The sequence below is a fragment of the Ailuropoda melanoleuca genome, chromosome 2, assembly GCF_002007445.2.
Source record: "Ailuropoda melanoleuca isolate Jingjing chromosome 2, ASM200744v2, whole genome shotgun sequence".
NCBI lineage: Eukaryota > Metazoa > Chordata > Mammalia > Carnivora > Ursidae > Ailuropoda > Ailuropoda melanoleuca.
Window position 1 is genome coordinate 98,757,982 of NC_048219.1, and position 17,388 is coordinate 98,775,369.

The 17,388-nt window shown below is 54.2% G+C and overlaps 1 protein-coding gene across 1 annotated transcript in view; it reads right to left on the reverse strand.

The window, feature by feature from the left end:
* The window catches only part of GLI2 (GLI family zinc finger 2), a 265,688-nt gene that overhangs the window by 14,878 nt on the left and 233,422 nt on the right, over positions 1-17,388 (reverse strand). The window contains exons 6-10 of the mRNA XM_034641957.1: positions 13,470-13,671; positions 12,070-12,283; positions 10,690-10,812; positions 7,223-7,357; positions 3,324-3,473 (exon numbers count right to left, since the gene is read on the reverse strand). Of these exons, the coding sequence (XP_034497848.1) occupies positions 3,324-3,473; positions 7,223-7,357; positions 10,690-10,812; positions 12,070-12,283; positions 13,470-13,671 (824 nt within the window). The remainder of the gene's footprint in view (positions 1-3,323; positions 3,474-7,222; positions 7,358-10,689; positions 10,813-12,069; positions 12,284-13,469; positions 13,672-17,388) is intronic.

The following is a 17,388-nucleotide window of genomic DNA, read 5'->3' on the forward strand; positions in this document are numbered from 1 at the left end:
AATCCAATCCAATCCAATCCAATCCAATCCAATCCAATCCAATCCAGTGTTCTCCGAATCCTTGAGTGAGCTGGCCACCCTTACCCTCGCTCTGGCCATGCTGGTCCCCTTTCAGTTCCTTGGCCCCACTAAGTTCTTCCTGACATGGGGCCTTTGCACACACTGTCTGCTCTGGCTGGAACCCTATCTGGGTCCTGGCCTGGCTCACCCCCTCTCAATCCCTTAGGTTATTTCCTCTAGGAGAATTTCTCTGATATTCTTAATCATAAGACTACCCTTTTCTCTTTATACTTCCTACCACAATTTATAATCTTTGTCATTTTGTTATGTGGTCTTCCCATAGGATATAAGCTCCACAAGAACAGGTACCTTCTAGATCTTGTTCATTTTTGTGTTCCCAGTATTTAATATCTGATGAAAAAACATTTTTTGGGACTCAAGAAGCATTTTTAGAAAGGAAGGAAGAAGGGAGTAAGAGAGAACGGCAGAGAGGGAGGGAGAGAGGAAGGAAGAAGGATGGGTCATTGTACAAGGTTCTGTACCTACCCCCAAGATACTGCAATAGCATCTAATGTTCCAATGAAAATTGCCCTCAGAATGACACATAAACCCTAGTAGGAACTGGGTTCTTATGTGTCTTCATATTCTCCCCTTTATTCCTGACCAGTGTGATTGAGATATTTGGTACATTGATCTATTTCTACAGCTCACAGCTTATACCACGGGGCTATGGTTTGCTGCCACTCAGAATGTTATGAAAATAGCTTCCTGCAAAGGACTCAGAAGAGCCAAAATAATCTTGCAAAAGGAGGACAAATTTGGAAGACTGACATGTCCCAATTTCAAAAATTTACTACAAAACTACAGTAATGAAGTCTGTGCGTGGTGCTATCAAAAGGACAGACATAGAGATCAATGGACTAGAAGTGAGAGTTTAGAAATAAATTCATATATTATGGTCAAGTGGTTTTCGAGAAGGGTGTTAAGGCTATTCGATGGGGGAAAGAGCAGTCTCTTCAACAAATGGGATCAGGACAACTGGACAGTCACATGCAAAAAGAATGAAGCTGGACCCCTACCTCACACCATATACCCAAATGGAGTCAAAATGGATTCAAGACCTAAATGGTAGAGCTATCCTATAAAACTATATATATATATATATATATTTATATATATATAACACATATATATGTATATATTTATGTAAATAAGACTATATATTTATAAACTATAAAACTCACAGAAAACATAGGGATAAATCTTCATCACCTTGGTTTAGGCAATGGTTTCTTAGATATGATACCAAAAGCACAAAGAGTTAAAAAATTGGATTTCATCAAAATTAAAAACTTTGGTGCCTCAAAGGAAACTATCTAGAAAATGAAAAGAAAACCCACAGAATGGCAGAAAATACTGGAAACTCATAAATCTGACAATGGTTTAGAACTACTACAACCCAACAGTAGAGACAAATAGCTTAATTTAGAAATGGGCAACACATTTGAGTAGACATTTCTCCAAAGATGGCATACAAATGATCAATAAGCACATGAAAAGATGCAACATCATCAGTCATTAGGGAATCGCTAATCAAAACCACAATGAGATGCCACTTCACATCCCCTAATACGACTGTCATCAAAAGACAAGTTAGCAAGTGATAACAAGGGCATGGAGAAAGCAGAACCCTCACATATTGCTGGTGGGAATGTAAAATGGTGCAGCCTTTTTGGAAAGCAGTCTGGCTGGTCCTCAAAAAGTTGAACACAGAGTTACCATATGACCCAGCAATTCTATTCTAGGTATAGACACAAGAGAATTGAAAACTTATACACTAATGTTCACAGCAGCATTTTCCATAATAGCTCAAAAGTGAAAACAATGCAAATATCCATCAACTGGGGAAATGGGTAAAAACACTAGGATCTATCCGTACAACAGACTGTTGTTTAGCCACAAAAAGAAACGATATATTGATACATGCTAGGACACGGATGAACCTTGAAAACACGCTGAGTAAACAAAGCCAGACACAGACGCTGCTCATTGTGTGATTCCACTTTAACGAATAGTCTGGAACAAGGCAATTCATAGAGATGGGGAAGCAGATTAGTAGTTGTCAGGGAATGGGGGGAGAGGATGGAGAGTGACTGCAAACAGGTTTGGGGTTTATTTTGGGCGTGATGACAACGTTTGGAAATTAGCTAGTGGTGCAGGTTGCACAACTTAGTGAACATGCTGAAAATCACTGACTTGTATGTATTTTAAATGGTGAACTTGATGGCATTGAATTTTATCTCAAAAAAAAAAACTTGCCGCCAAAGGTAGCATATTTCATTGACTCCCGGTCACCACCAATTTTAAGATGGCCTCATTTCAGAGACGTTAAAATGAGAATAAAATGTCTATCTCAGAATCACAAAATAAGGTAATTCACAGAGAGCTCCCAGAGGCGTTAGCCGCAACCACGTCAGTGCCCCACTGGACCAGCGGCCCTTTTAAAGAGGGAGCTGTCGTGTGTGTTAAAAAAAGGTCTCGCCAATCATAGTCACAAATTCTGTTGACACCACAAGGGAAACTGTCTAAAAGGTCTTATTTTTGTGTCCACTTTAAAAAAAGAAATTCAGGGTGCCTGGTGGCTCAGTCAGTGAACCGTCTGCCTTTGGCTCCGGTGGTGATCCCCGGGGTCCTGGGATGGAGCCCCGCATTGGGCTCCCTGCTCCTTGGCGGAGTCAGCTTCTACCTCTGTTCCTCCTCCCTGCTCGTTCTCTCTCTGTCTCTCTCAAATAAATAAAATCTTAAAGAAAAAAAGAAAAAAAAGAAATTCAAAAAAATTAAAAAAGAAATTCAACCAAAGGGATATAGCTCCAGCTCTGACTGGCCAGGGAAGCTTTTCGGGGGTGGGGGGCAGACTCCAGGGTGCTACTGAGCCAGCACCTGCGTCCCCGGTCTGCCAGCCAAGCGAAGTGCAGGGGTGTAGCTGTGCCGTGGGGCTCATGGCCACACAGGCACAACGGCAGAGCCGCCAGCACACCCCCACTGCAGTTACCAAGATGCGCAGTCCGTCGGAATTCTGGGACAGCAGACAGGTGAGGGGTCTCAAGAACCCCCCATGGGCAGAAGACCCAGGGCAGAAGCACACAGGACAACACGTTGGGAAGGTGGGTCCCTGGGATGCTGTCCTGGCCTGTTCAACCCACGTCTTCCCGTGGCCAGCCACGCCCAGCCACGCCCACATCAGCCACGAGGCGCGGCTGTCCTCCGGAGACTGCAGGGGGTAGGGGGGGGCGGGGGAGGGCCGCGCCGGAAGCTCCGCTCACCGTGCACTTGTGCGGCTTCTCGCCCGTGTGCCGGCGCATGTGCACCACCAGCATGTACTGCGCCTTGAAGGGCTTCTGCTCCCGCGTGCAGGCCTGCCAGCGGCACACGAACTCCTTCTTCTCCCCATGGATGTGCTCATTGTTGATGTGCTGCCGGGGAGAAGCGCAGGGATGGCCGTGAGTCCGGCCACGCGGCGCTGCGGACCCCACCTGGCTGTGCAGACCCCCCGCCGACAAGACCGCCGCCTGTGTGCCAGGCCACACCTCCTCATCAGCTCCCATTAGCTGCCACTAATTGCAGACCTACTGTGTGCTACTCCCAGCGGCATTTCCCAAGTAGTCAGTGATCAAAGTGCTCATCTGTGATGGGCAAGGGCATCCTGCTCACCCCAGGCTGGGCTCCAGGCTCTAATTAGTAGGCACTAATGAACTGTAGCGAGGCAGACATGCACATGGTTGGTGCATGAGAAGCTTCTCCCAAGATTGCCCCTGTTGTCCCAGGAATTCCTGAATAATACCTTTTTTTTTTTTTTATCATAATGGAAACATAAAGACATGCTTATCTCTACTTTTGACAGCAGCCTATGGGATGATGGCTCCGCCCCTTTTCAGCAAGGGCCAGATTCTTACGTGGCCCGGCAGGGCCCCATCAACAAGGGCAGGCAGAGCTCCATTCTGACCCTGATGCTGGGCTGTGGGCTCTGAGTACTGTGCGAGGCTGTCCCTGGCACACGACGGCCCAGGACGGTAAAGCAGGCCAGCCAAAGACAGCATGACTGATCTCGAGGCATGGCCTTGGGAGCCGGGTATCCCGGGGCAGGCGGGACCATCTCGGGGGAAGCTGGGAAGTGCAAGAACGAGAAGCCTTTCCTGGAGGAGGGGTCCCCAGACGCATCCCAGGCAGCACTGCCCTGGCCGGGGAATGGCGGACTTACTTCCCTCTTTTCCCCAGTGCCTGCCCCCACACCTTCCAGCTTCTGCCTCGGGCTCGTCACATGTGTGCCACCTCGAGTAGTTTCTCCCGTGATACGGAGCAACGGGCCACAGACGCTTTCTGTCACAGGGAACAGAGCAATCTGCCCTGAGTTGACCCTTTGGATTTTAGTCACTTGCTTTGATTATTTAACTGAAGGCTGCAGTACTCACTGGAGCAGGGGTATTACTACCTTTGAGCTTAGGATGGGTGGATATGTGTGGGACCGCCAGTTTTTATGTCCTTAGGCTTTGAGGTTGCTTATTTATGTGGGGGAGACTATTAGCCACTCACACAGTGGACTGAAAAATATATTGGACCTTGAGTATTTTCTCTCCCTCTAGGGCTTCTCTCTAAAGGTCACGAGGGGAGCTTCCCTATGCCCCATCAAGGTCCCATCCTTCCCCTTCCATCTCCCTCTTGGTTCAAGGTCGTGTCCTATCTGTGTGCGGATCAGGCTGGGCTTGCTTCCCCCGAGGGGGCCGGGAGGGTGGGACACTCAGGTCTTGGCTGGCTGCTCCCTCCAGCCCCATCGCCTCTCTTCTCTCTGTTTTCAGTGCCTCTTCCCACTTTCACCACCTCCCACCCACCACCACCTCCAATGCAGTAGCTGTTCGCCACTTGTGGCTTTTGAGCCTTTTAAATGTGGCTGGTCCCAACTGGGATGGGCTGTTTCCAAGATGGACAATAAAAAAAAAAGATGTAAAATATCCAATAATTCTGTTTTATATTGATTACACGTCAAAATGATCATCTTTCAGATATATTGGGTGAAATAAAATGTATTTTTCAAATGAATTTCACCTGTTTCCTTTTACTCTTAAAACGGGAGCCCAGGTTAATGTCAAGTTACATGTGTGGCGGGACTTTGTGGCTGGCGGTGTCCTTCTACGGGATGGTGCTGCTATCGTTCTTTGCAAGCTGCGGGGCTGTCGGAGCGCCCAGCCCAGAAAGACAGCAAGCCGCCAGGCCCACGCGCTGAGAAACAGGCCCGGCTGTCGTGCATACAAATGCCCGCGTTGGAGCAAGTTAAATCTACAGCGCTTTGAACTTCCAGGGAAATCTTATCATATTAGCCTCACTTTCCATTTTTAAAGCCTTTCAAATGATAAAAATGCTTCCTGACAATGCCTTTCATTTTTTTCTTATTGGTTTACTTAGCAACAAATTGTTAATAATCGACTGGGGTCTCCAGCTCGCCTGTGTGCCTGCCACCATCCATCTTCCCAGGGAGCGGAGAGAAAGACACAGCTGGGATGAGGGGCTGGCTCTCTTCTCGTAGGGGCCTTCTCTTCCGGGGGCCCAGCAGAGGCGCTCCCCTATGCCCCCAGGCACAGTCCTGGGCACAGGCAGAAGTCTGCACTTCCTGCCCCTGATGCCTTTATCGGAGGAGTTCCCTCTGTGTTCTGGGCGGCCCGGTTCGCTCACCACTGAACACACCTCTCAAGTCTGCGTCTCCACCTCTCCCTGGCCACGAGTGCTGTCCTCTCACTCCTTTCATCTAATCTGATCCGTCCTACAACTCACAGCCCCAGTGGCCCCTTCTCCACCTCGGACGCGTTCACCCGAAGACATGGTGCAGGTTGAAAAATTATGTTCAAGTTCCAGGAGGGATCAGAGCAGCCCTGCTTCACAGGTGGTATGTCGGCTGCAACAGGTTTGCTAGGAAATCCCGGTCTCCTACTTGAGAATTGGCGGCGGTGGTTGGGGGGCGGGGGTTTGATCCCCAAAGCAAAAGAAACCTCCAGTATTTGAGAGCAACTCTCGTGACCGGATGGAGTGGGTGGTGTCCTAAATGCTGAATGCACAGGGCTGGGGAGAAGCAAGTCCTTTGGGGAGGCTTCTAGATGGGAAGAGCGTGTGTATCTACCCTACCCAGCAATCGAACTGCTAGTCTGGTGTGGGGCTCATCTTTACAGACTCTCAGTCCCCAAGAATTGTGTGTATATATGTGTGTGTGCAGGGGAGGGGGTGGCTGGGAGGGTTATTCTTGAAGTCAATTTCTCTTCTGGATGGAGAAGAGAGAAACACTCAGGCTGGTGTGGGGAACAGGGAGGAGGAGGTGGGAGGGAACAACCGCATATGAAATGCCATCCGCTACGTGCTTACGTGGGTAACCCATCTAACCCTCACCCCCTCGCAGCGGAGGGTTCACCTGATGCTACAGGAGGAAAAAACTGAGGCTCGTGGGGGTTAAGTGACTTGTGCAGAACCACTTGGCTAGCTGTGATGTAGCCGGTTTTGAAGCCTCTGCTCTTCCCACTGCAGGCTACCCTCTGACTGACATCACGTGAATGCTGCTGTCGAAGAATTCTGAGTGCGGACCAAGGGACAAGACATGAAAGGTACACCCAGGTCCCATGGCCTCTCTGGTGTCCTGCCCTGTCAAGATCCAGGAATTTTTAAGCAGCCGCCTCCTGATAGGGTATCAACACCCTGTCTGCACTTATGTATACTGGGTCTCTGGGAATGGTCTCCCAGAGGAAATTACGAATTCCTTCCTTCATGGGAGGAATTTATTCCAGGTTTCAGGGTCAGTCTTATGATCTTGCAGATGCTGGCTGGTTTAACTGGTCTTATTTCCCTTTTTGCACTGGCTGCTAGGAAGCTCGAAAAATAAGATACTTACCTGAATTATAGTCCAGAGCACTTAGTTTTTAGAATACGTTCTACTCCTGGCTTCATCTTATTGTTCCTTTCTCCTGAATTTTCTCATTTACTTATTTTTGTTTTAATCTCTTTTACGACGTATGTATTTATAAGTGGCCTTTTAGAAGCAGGTGGGGCCCAGATAAATAATTATGCCTCCCACTTGCAGAGGCTGTGGCCCAGGCATCTGCTGGAGCTGCCTCCTCCAGCCCCTTCTCTCCAGCAGAGGGCCCAGAAGCTCTGCCCATTGGGCAGGCTGCCGAGCTAGGAGGCTTACATGCACCAGCTGCTCCTGCGTGTCGTACTCCTTGGTGCAGTCCTCCCAGTGGCAGTTGGTCTCGTAGATGATCACTTCGGCCTCCTGCTTACAGTCATCCCTGTCCAGGTCTTCCTTGAGGTCAGCAAGCTGCTCCTGGGGGAGGAAGCAGAGCATACCCACGGTGAGCCACGTCCAGCCACTTGCTCCCGACGAAAGGTCACTATCGGCCCCAGGCAATCTGTGCCAAGGGCCACACACATGCATGTATGCACGAGCATGCACACGTAAGCACACGCACGCACACACACAGCCTCACGCACAGGCATATGCATATACACATATAGGCACTCGGCCGATTTCCTGGGGCCCCTCCTTCCTCTCTCCTGCTTGCTTGTCATCACCAAAATGTCCTATCACATCCTGGGTCAACTGACTTGGCAAGGAAAGAGGAGAAAAGATGGCAGGGACTTTCGCTTCTTTGGTTTGGTTTCCCCCGGGGGAGCCGGGGTGGGCCCCATGGGATCAGGGTGGGGGCGTTTTTATTTAGAGCGTGTATGGGGAGGCAAGAGAACAGCCAACGTGCCTCTGGCCCGGCCCTTCAGACAACGGACTCTCACGTGGCCCCCTCCTCCCAGGGACACACAGCGCGCCCTGGTTCAGGCTCAGGGTAGAGTGAACGTACTGCGGCAAATTCTCCCACCGCCCCCCTTGCCTGCGACAGCCCTAGCACGTGCGGGCGTTTGTACTCGTGCACCACAGCCAGGAGAGCGGGTTCAGGGAGAGGCCACCTTGCTCTCTGTAGAGCAGCCAGTGACTTCGTGACAGCCAAGTCTGCACTCCAGTCTCCCCATCAGGATGGGGCCCACGTGAGTCCCATTCAAGGTGGCAAAGGGAAGGCCTATCTCACGGGTGCCTGGACCTCCTTTCAAAGAGCACGAAGCCTGTCACCGCCAGAAAAGACTGAGCATGTTCCCGCCGGGAGCCCCACTGCAGCTGGTGCTGACTTGGAGCTGGTCGGGGGCGGCCCCTTAGCAGGGGACATGGGGGCGGGCTGCGAGTGGGGGGAGAGGGGGAGGCACACATGTGCCAGGCTGGGACGAAGGCCCAGGGAGGACCTCCACGGGATGTCAAGAACTCCCCGGCTTTTTGCTGGCTCGCTAGGCAGGCTCAGAGCAAAGCCAGGCAAAGAGGCATATGTTAGAATGAGTTGCTTTCCATTTCAAATCATCCACAGAACAGCGGGAATATTCTGCCTTTCAGAAGAGCCCCTGGGGAAAACATTTACAGCTCTGACTAAGGGGTCCAGCCTCCCCCACGGTCAGAAGCCCCAGCCCCCACGAGCTCCAGAGACCACAAAGCGGAGGCTGCAGCTCACCCATCACCCTCATTACTACTGCTGAGTCCATTTCTGGGAGTGGGGAAATCGGCCTCGCGGCTCCCTGGGCTGGCCGCAGACTCAGGCCCCTGAACGACCGTCCACTGGAGCTGCTAAGGGCTCCTCTCAGAGGACCTTCTGGTTGCTTCTCAGAGTGCTTTTCAATTAATGCACTTGCCTTGACAAGGCAAACAATCATACGTGGTTTCCTAAGTCCATGGGCAGGCACGGGGTCCAAGGAAGGTGCGGAGCACCCCAGCCCCGGACCTTAGCCATGGCAGGTCTGCGGGGCTGTGGCCTCCTTCACCTGCTCTGCATGGTCATAAAGACTGCAAACTGACTTCTTATTTCATAAGCCGCATGTTCTGCTCATTTCCAAGAAGACTCTCGAACGAGCTGCCAGATGGACGTGTGAGCGCAAGATGGCGGAGGGGCCGAGGGTGCTCTCAGGCCTCCAGCTGGAGCTGGGCATCATCCTGGCCCATGGTTTGGAGGGCTTAAGCAGAGTGGGGATTCATTATGCTGCACTGCCTGCCACTGGGAAGCACGCCCATCCACCTTGCAAATGAGCCAGGTCACTGAATGAGGACACTGAGCAACACGGTGACAACCTCTCGTGATAAACGGCTTTCCTTCCACTGACACGTTTGAGAAGCCAGGCCAGGCAGGAAGGAGGGCTTCGTGCTGTCTTTCTGGGTTAGAGGGGTAGGGCAGGAGCTCCCGGGGGCTCAGCGCCTGTCCTCGCCACTACGGCATGTTTATCTCCCCTGGATATGTGCCGTCCTCATCAATTTCAACGGCCCCTGATGATGGCCGACCTCGTGGAAACCATGCATCATGCCGAGATGCTTTGGCACAGCGAGCGGAGAAGAATTTGTCACCAACTCCTCTGTTTGCCTGACAATAACAGGACCCAATATTTCGTGCCCAGAGCATGCCCGATGGTTTACAGGTTTGATAAAGGATGGTCTGGCAGGTGTAGGGGAGACGGGGACAGGAGATCCCTTACATCCTTGGTGTCAAAGCTAGTGATTCTGGAGATCATGCCATGATAAGAGGCCTGGGGGTGGGGGCGGGAGGCTCACCCCTGGGGTCAGCAGTCGTCACACCAAGCCCTTCCCTATGACAAGCCTTTGCTCCAAGACCTGAGCCTGTCTCTGCCTGCTGTCTCAGAGTGTCCGAATAAGTGGCAGGATCTCCAAAGGGACCTGAACAGGGGTTTCAGCCCCACAACAGACCAGTTCCGGGCTCTGGGTTTCTCCATTCCTCACCTTCCTGCCAAGATTCATCTTCCTTTCCTTCCCTCCTCACCATGCCACTCACTCCCTCTAACGTGTATTAAGTCATTAGAAAATATTATTTCGGGGCACCTGGGTGGCTCAGTCGATCAGGTCATGATCTCAGGGTCATGAGATCGAGCTCCACATTGGGCTCTCCGCTCAGTGTGAGGTCTGCTTAAGATTCTCTCCCTCTCCCTCTCTCTCTGCCCCTGTCCTCCACATGCACATGCATTCTTTCTCTCAAATAAATAAATAAAATCTTAAAAGAAAAAAAGAAAATATAATTTCATAGCGACTCGGCACCAGTCCCTGTGCAAACGCCGGGTCTGTGGAGCCCAGTTAGGCACTTCTCCCAAGTGCCGCCTCTCCAAAGTGCAGGGCAAGTGGCAGGAAAGAAGGCCTAGAAGTTGGGGGGGGGTGGCACTCCGGGCAGAGGCGAGTCAGGTCATCCAGGATGGTCAGGAAAGCGTGCAGAAGCAATGAGGGGGATGGGGTGAGGGTGGAGTTCCAGGGAGGGGGAGCAACGGGACAGAGGCCACAACCTCACAAGTGACCTGTGTGAGGTGCTGGGTGGAGACGGCTGCAGCCCCAGGCATCCATCCATCCGTTCATCCATCCATCCATCCTTCCACGAGACACGTGTTTGATGAGCATGTGACGTGCGGGGTGCTGGGGACACAGCTCGGGTCTTCCCTGAGCTCACGGTGTACCCTCCCCCTCTGGTTTACTCGTTCACGCAGGCAGTGGTCCATTCATCCATTCACCACCAGGGCTGAGGTCCCAGGTCCGCTGACCCAGCCGGAGGCCAGCCAGGCCAGCCAGCAAGTTACCTGCGTCAGGGTCAGTGGGGAGGCTGGCCGCAGGCCCTCGGCCTCTGTCTTGACCTTGCTGCGCTTATGAATGACGATGGGGTTGACGGTGCTGCTCACGGCTGACTCGCTGCTCGGCTTGTTCTGAGGGAGGAGTGCGGGAGAGCCGGTCACACAGGGGCAGGGCGAGGACACCCCAACTTCTGTTTGGACTTTACCTCTGGGTCCTCTCCACATGGACTGGGCCAACATCGGTGTTTGAAGTTTCAGAAGCTGGCTCCCCCCACTTGGTCCTCTGGCCAGGGGCACAGCCAGGGAGAGCCCAGAGTCGGCCTTCCAGCCCCCGCCTCCATGGGAATGGAAAAGAAACCCACCCTTTGGGAGATGCTGGGCACCATCACTTCTGTTCCAACAGCCTCAACTGCTCAGCCCTCCGAAGCATGAAAGTAGGGGCAGTTCTTCGTCTGTGGAGAACAGGGCCGGGCCAGCCCAGGGAGCAGGAAAGAAGGGCCTGCTGCTCAGGAGAAGGGGGCCAGAGGCACAGTGGCGGGTGGAGACAAGGGCTGACAGCCACTGTCTGGGGGCAGGCGCTAGGCGGCTGCCTGGAGCCCTGGGGTAGAGACGGAGGGCATCCTGGAAGAAGTTTTTCGGGACAGGGTGGAGTCTTGCCTTCCTCCCAGCACGTGGTCACGTCTGGGCAGTGCCCTGCCAGGTGGCTGGCCTGGGCGGTCACTGCACCTCAAGAACTGTCATTGTGAGTGCTAACCAGGACCGGATCCACACGGGGCTCTGGGCACAGAAGCTCACGTATGTGCACAATGAGCCAATTAGGCGGCAGGCCCCACTCGGTATGCGCGTCAGCCCAGGCTGAAGGAGCTTTCAGCGAGTCAGGCTCCAAAACACAGTCAGACTGATTCCAAAGCCTATGCCTCTCCGTTCTCCAATACCGTCTCTATAATTCTGCCAAATGGGGCTTCCCTCAGCAAATACTAACGGCACCCACTGCGTGCCAGACGTCATACTAGCACAGCCCCGCCACATCAAAGGCCGGCTGGCAAGGTCATGTAAGACGGTTTTTTGTAAACCTAGCTCTTAGACTAAACCGTTCATAGTACTCTGTCTACCAGACTCTGACTTCTAGCCTTTCTCTGTCTACTCATTACGTTGATTAGACAGGCAACTGCAGAACTTATCGGCTGGGTACTTGCCAAGGTAACGTGAGGGGGTCAGGACCCAGCCCAGATCTCCTTTGGATCCCCTGGCCGCTGCCCAGCAGACATCCCACCAGCCAGACCGGTGCCCAGAGTCCTTCTACAAGTTCCCAGCGTAAGAGGGCAACGATCAGCCCTCGTGGGTCCCAAGAGCCCGGTGACCCGCCCTGTGCTCCCTGCACCCATCTACCTGGGTGATGTCACTCAGACAGTTGCCACTGCTGCTGAGCTGGGTGGGCGTGGCGTTGATGGAGGCGAGGGGCATGGGCTGCTGGGCCAGGAAGGTGGTCGAGGGTTGGATCAAGGGGGGAGTGTGTCCGAAGGCTGAGCCCAGGCCCCTCTGCTGGCTCAGGATCTGCTGGTAGGCCACCGGGTTGATGGGGTGGGGGAAGGTGAAGGCGGGGCTGCAAAGAAGAGCGCACAAGTCAGGAACGGAGGCGGGGGGAAGACAGGACCCTGCCAGGGACTGGGAGGCGAGTATGGCTCATCTCTCTGCCAGCACGGCTTCACTTTGCTCGGGAACCAGCAGCGGCTCCCCACACCCTGCCCTCTCAGGCCTCCCCTTCTGTGCTCACCCCTGGGCACTGCCCCAAGACACAGCCTTCCCTCCAGCAGGCTGGGCCCCAGGAGGAGCCAGGCATCTCATCCCACACCCCGGCCCTTCACCGCTCTGACACCTCAGATGCACCCGTGTATCATCACTCCCGGACTGTCTGAACCTCGCTGGGCCCGAGGCTGGTCCTGATGCCCCCTTGTCCAGGAAGAGTGGCCTGGGCCCTCCAGCTCACATGGTCCCCTCTATCCTTTCACTTCGATTGCACCTCAGGCCCCTTCCTGTCATCTGCATACGGGCCATTCTCTCCAGAACAGGAAACTGTGGAATAATGGTGACCTCGGAGGCTAAGCCATACAAGACGGGTGGCTTGTGGCTTCCTCCTTGCTCTCTCCTGCACCACTCACTCTGGGGGCGGGGGAGGGGAGCCAGCGGCCGCGGAGGGAGGACCCTCAAGCAGCCTTGCGGAGAGGCCCTCATAAAGAGAACTAAGGCTCCTGCCAATGGCCATGTGAGTGAGCCACCTTGACATGAGCTCAGAGAAGGTGGTTGGGGGGGGGCATACATTCACACACAAGGGTGAATGGTGTCCCTGAGGTTTGGGTACGCCGTGCTGTGACCACGGCAGGAGGCCTGCTGCCAGCTCAGAGACCAGTGGGAACCAAGTCAGTGTCACTGCCTTGTGTGGTCCCCAGCAGTGGCCAACAGCCGTGGCTACTCCATGGCACCTGCTGAAATACTAAGAAAGCCACCTTTGGTTCCACGATGGAATCTTCCATGCCAGGCCCAGTAAACGTCACTTTTCACACCAGAAAAATGTATTTGGGAATTGAATGTGCACATGGAGCCAGACTCAACTGTTGGCACATTTCCATGTGCTCGTTAGTGGTTTTGAATTCCTGAACCAGTTGCAAGCGCGCTGACTCACCAGTGTGACAAGTCCTGTCTGTCTCCTTGGGATGAAAGCGTGGCCCCTCCCCACGCGGCCCCCGGCCCGCCTCCCAATTCTCAGCCACCCACTTGTAGGCAGGGATCACCTGAGGGCGCCTGCCGACAGGTGCCCGTAGGAGCCGCTGGCTGCCGAGCTGCTCCGGGAGTTGTTGATGTAGGCCACCAGCGAGTTGGGGGAGGTCCGGATCATGCGCTGCAGGTCTAGGCTGGCGTCCGAGAGCGGGGAGATGGACAGCGCCCGCTTGCGGCTCAGGCGGGGCGTCACCCGTGGGCTGGAGAAACGCGACACTGTGGGGACAGCCAACCCCAGGCGTCACTGTGCTTGTAGGGGGATGGAATCGGGGGAGCGGGAGGTGGGGGACGGAGGGAAGAGCCTTTGAGGACGGTCTAATGAGAACTGAGGCTCTGCCACTTTCCAGCGGGGTGCTCTTGAGCTAGGGACCTAGCCTGTCTCAAACTCAGTTTGCTTCTCTGCAGAAAGGGACGGATCCCCGTACAGTGTGGTGAGGCTGGGAGAAACGCAGGTCAGCGCTTGGGCGAGAGGACACGCTCACTGAACGTAAATTAGTGCCTTTCCTATCCGTTTTGCCAAGAGCAGGGCTGGATTCAGCAGCGCCTCGGGCATGGCAGCAAAGTACATCAACCATAAAGGTCGAACAGCTTGGTGGCCTCTCACCGAGCGACCCCACCCGTGAAACCAGCACCAGGTCAGGAAACAGCAAGGCCAGTGCCCTTACAGAGCCCCCCCCCCCCCCGTGGCAGCCCGTGTCCTGGCTTCTGGAGTTTCCTGAGGCTTCGGGAACCTGTCACCTTCAACACTCACGATACGCAGGCATACCCCCACCCCCCACCCCTTGCAGGAGCTCTCACCCCTCACCTATACAGAACTGCGGGAAGGGAGGACAGCCTGCCCCAGACAGGGCTCCTTCACCTTGGGGTCACACTCTGCTGCCATGGCTCTAGACTGCTCCCCTGTACAGTCCCCCCTCCCCCAAGTCAGGGTTCTAGGTCTTTCCTCTGGACAAACAGTGGCCTAGAAATGGTCTGACAGCATAACAGGGCAACTCCCACATGCCGTTTCCTGCCCTGTCCAGACCCTCCCTGAACTCTGGTTTCTTCTTTGGGAAAGGCTTTCCTGGTTCCGACCTTCAGGGCCGTGGTGAGGAGGAGAGCAGGTAATGTGTGCAAGCAGCACCAGCCCCACAGCAGGGGCCCCCAAATGCACGGCCATGGCTCTGAGTTTCTGGATACTTGCATGACACCTCTTTTCTGTGCCTCTTCAGTGGCCTCAGGCTCCCTTTGGGCTGGAGGGGTGGCCTGTATACAGCTCTAGAGGCTGCCGGTGCTCGGCTGTTGCTGGGCTCGTGTTGCCCACCTTCTTCCCTTCTGTCTGCTCAGAACTGCTTGGACCCCACAGATCCCCCTCCTCCAGGGAGGCTGCAGGTTACCCTGGCAGCAGGGCTGATGGCCTCTGGATCTCTGAGCCCCCATCGCCATGCCAGGCAGCCCCTGAGAAGGCTCAGGGCATACTGAGCCTGTGTGAGCGCACAGAGCCCACAGCTACACCTGCAAACTTCAGCAGAGCCCCGGCCCCACCGCCTCAGACCCTGGCGTTCCCCTAGCCTCTCCACTGCTGGGCCCTGGGGGCACCCATGCCTGGCGCTTCCCCAGCCGCTCACACTTGGCTGTCAACCCTGGGAAGCCCCTGTCTTCCTGGGCCACTGGGATAAACACCCTCCGAGGCTGTGCAGAGGAGACGAAGCCCCAGAAGCTGGCTGAAAGATAGCTCGAGGTCACTACGGGTATCTTGCAGGACTGAGCTCAGCAGGCACCCACCACCCACATGGCAGCAGAGAGGGAACAAGGGAACCCGGGAGTTGGCCTGATGCCTCCCCATCCTCACCCACTTCACGACCGAGTCTGCCCCCGAAGCTGCCCACAGGTCCCCTTTCTCCCACCTTCCCCCAGCTCCCTCCAGCCCACCACTAACCCTGGTCATCCTCAGCCCTTAGCTAATTGCTCTGTGGATGGCACATTCCTCACTGCAGCCTGGAGAGCTGTGTAAACTGAATCCTGTCCCTGTGCCCCCTGCTGAGCTCCAGAGCTCCCCAGTGCTATTAGGAAAAAGGCCCAAATCCTCAGGGTGGCTTGCTTGGCAGCTCTGTGGGTGTCCCCTGCCCACCTCTCCAGCTTCATCCTGCCCACATCCCACACTTTGCTCCAGCCACCTTCCAGCTCCCCCCTCAGGTCACCTGCCTTCCCTCTCTGCACAGGGCCTTTGCACATGCACATTCCTCTGCCTGAAGTTCTCCTCCCGCCTCTCTGTGCTCAAGCCTCAGAGGTTTACCACTTGCCCAGAGAAAGCATCCTGACATCCTCTGGTTGGGAAGGTCCCCCACACCCCAATCCAAACAGGTGTCCCATTGGCCAGCATCTGCTGGTGTGGTTTTCTGATCGCTTCTGGCTCTCCTGCCTTCATGCATGAGGAATTTGGGTCCTGCCCCTTCACTGCTACCTGCATGCACAGACAGCAGGCTCAGCAGTGAGCCCAAGTGCGAGACGGTGATGGCTGAGCCCCTGGCACGGGCACGGTGTGGTGAGGGACAGTGGAATCACAGCCTCGGAGAGTCAATACTTAAAGACGGCCCGGAAGGTGCTAGATATGGTTCCAAGCACTCAAATATATTAACTTGTTTAATCTCTGAAATATTAAATAGTGCAAACTGCCCTAGAAGGAAGGGGCTATTATCACTCATTTTACGAATGACAAAGCAAGTGGCTTGCCCACGGCCGCGCAGCCAGGGAAAGTACAGAAACGGACTGGAGATCAGGCAGTTGGCCGGCAGACCACGCAGCACACCGCCTCTGCCCAGGGTGAGGGGGAGAGGCATTTGCGGGGAAGGATGTCCTGGAGGGGTGGGGGCTGGGCCGGACAGACACACATGCACACCATGTGGGGACACACAGCGGCGCTAGCGGGCATACCGAACCCAACACTTCACGCTTGCCCTTGGAGCCCATGCCTCAGCCTCCTGAGCCTCTCTTTGCCCATCTGTACAGTGGGGGCAGTGCAGCGTGGCTCACTGGGTTATTGTCAGGACCACCCGGAGAGCACGGAAGTGTCTAAAACCCAGACCTTCTAAAATGGAACTGAGAGTTCACATAGCTTCCTTAGGGGCTAGGAAGACGGTTTCGCTGGGCAGGGTGAGCCTAATGCTACCACTGGAGTCAAGGACAGCACGTCTAGAAAACACGATTGGGCCACACAGCAGCACGCCCGTCACTAAAGTATTCACTCATCCGTCCATTCACTCGGGCACGTTTAGGCTTCTTTGTTCCTATTCACTGAGTTCACCCCTTGTCAGTCCTCATTTCGAAGGCAAATCAAAGATGCAAAAGTGAATCTTCCCAAAGATTCCTATTACTTAACGGACTGAGGCAAATGGAGAAATACGAGGTGGGAGGGAAGATCTAACATCGTATACAGGAAGAAATACACTCGTCTGTGTGATACATTTTTTAAAAAAGATTTTCCTGCTAATATTTGGATTCCCACCCTCTCCTGCGCCCCTAACAAGAGGAAACAGGCCAAATCTGACAGTTACATTCGTCTCTGTTATTCCCACCCCTCAGGGGAAATATGTTTATTAATGCGCCTCTTCCCTTGATAAATTACTAAATAGAAAGAAAATCCTGGCACTCATTTCCTGTGGCTTCGCTGGTGATTTATGACTGGGGACTGGCAGAGCTGTGCCGTCCATTCATCTGTGGATGAGTCTGTGCTGATTTCTGTCAGCCGCCGGGTGACCGGATACCAGCCGGCCTTCACCTGGGCAGACGCCGCCCGATTCACCCCATTCCTGTTGCCACCGGCACCGGGACCCTGCTTCAACCACTAGGTCTTTCGTTTGCTCATTCGTGTGTTAGTTCATTCACCCATCAGCCCCCTGTCAATGTTGACAGTATGCCAGGCGTGGGGCTGGTCACTACCGGGGCCGCGAGCAG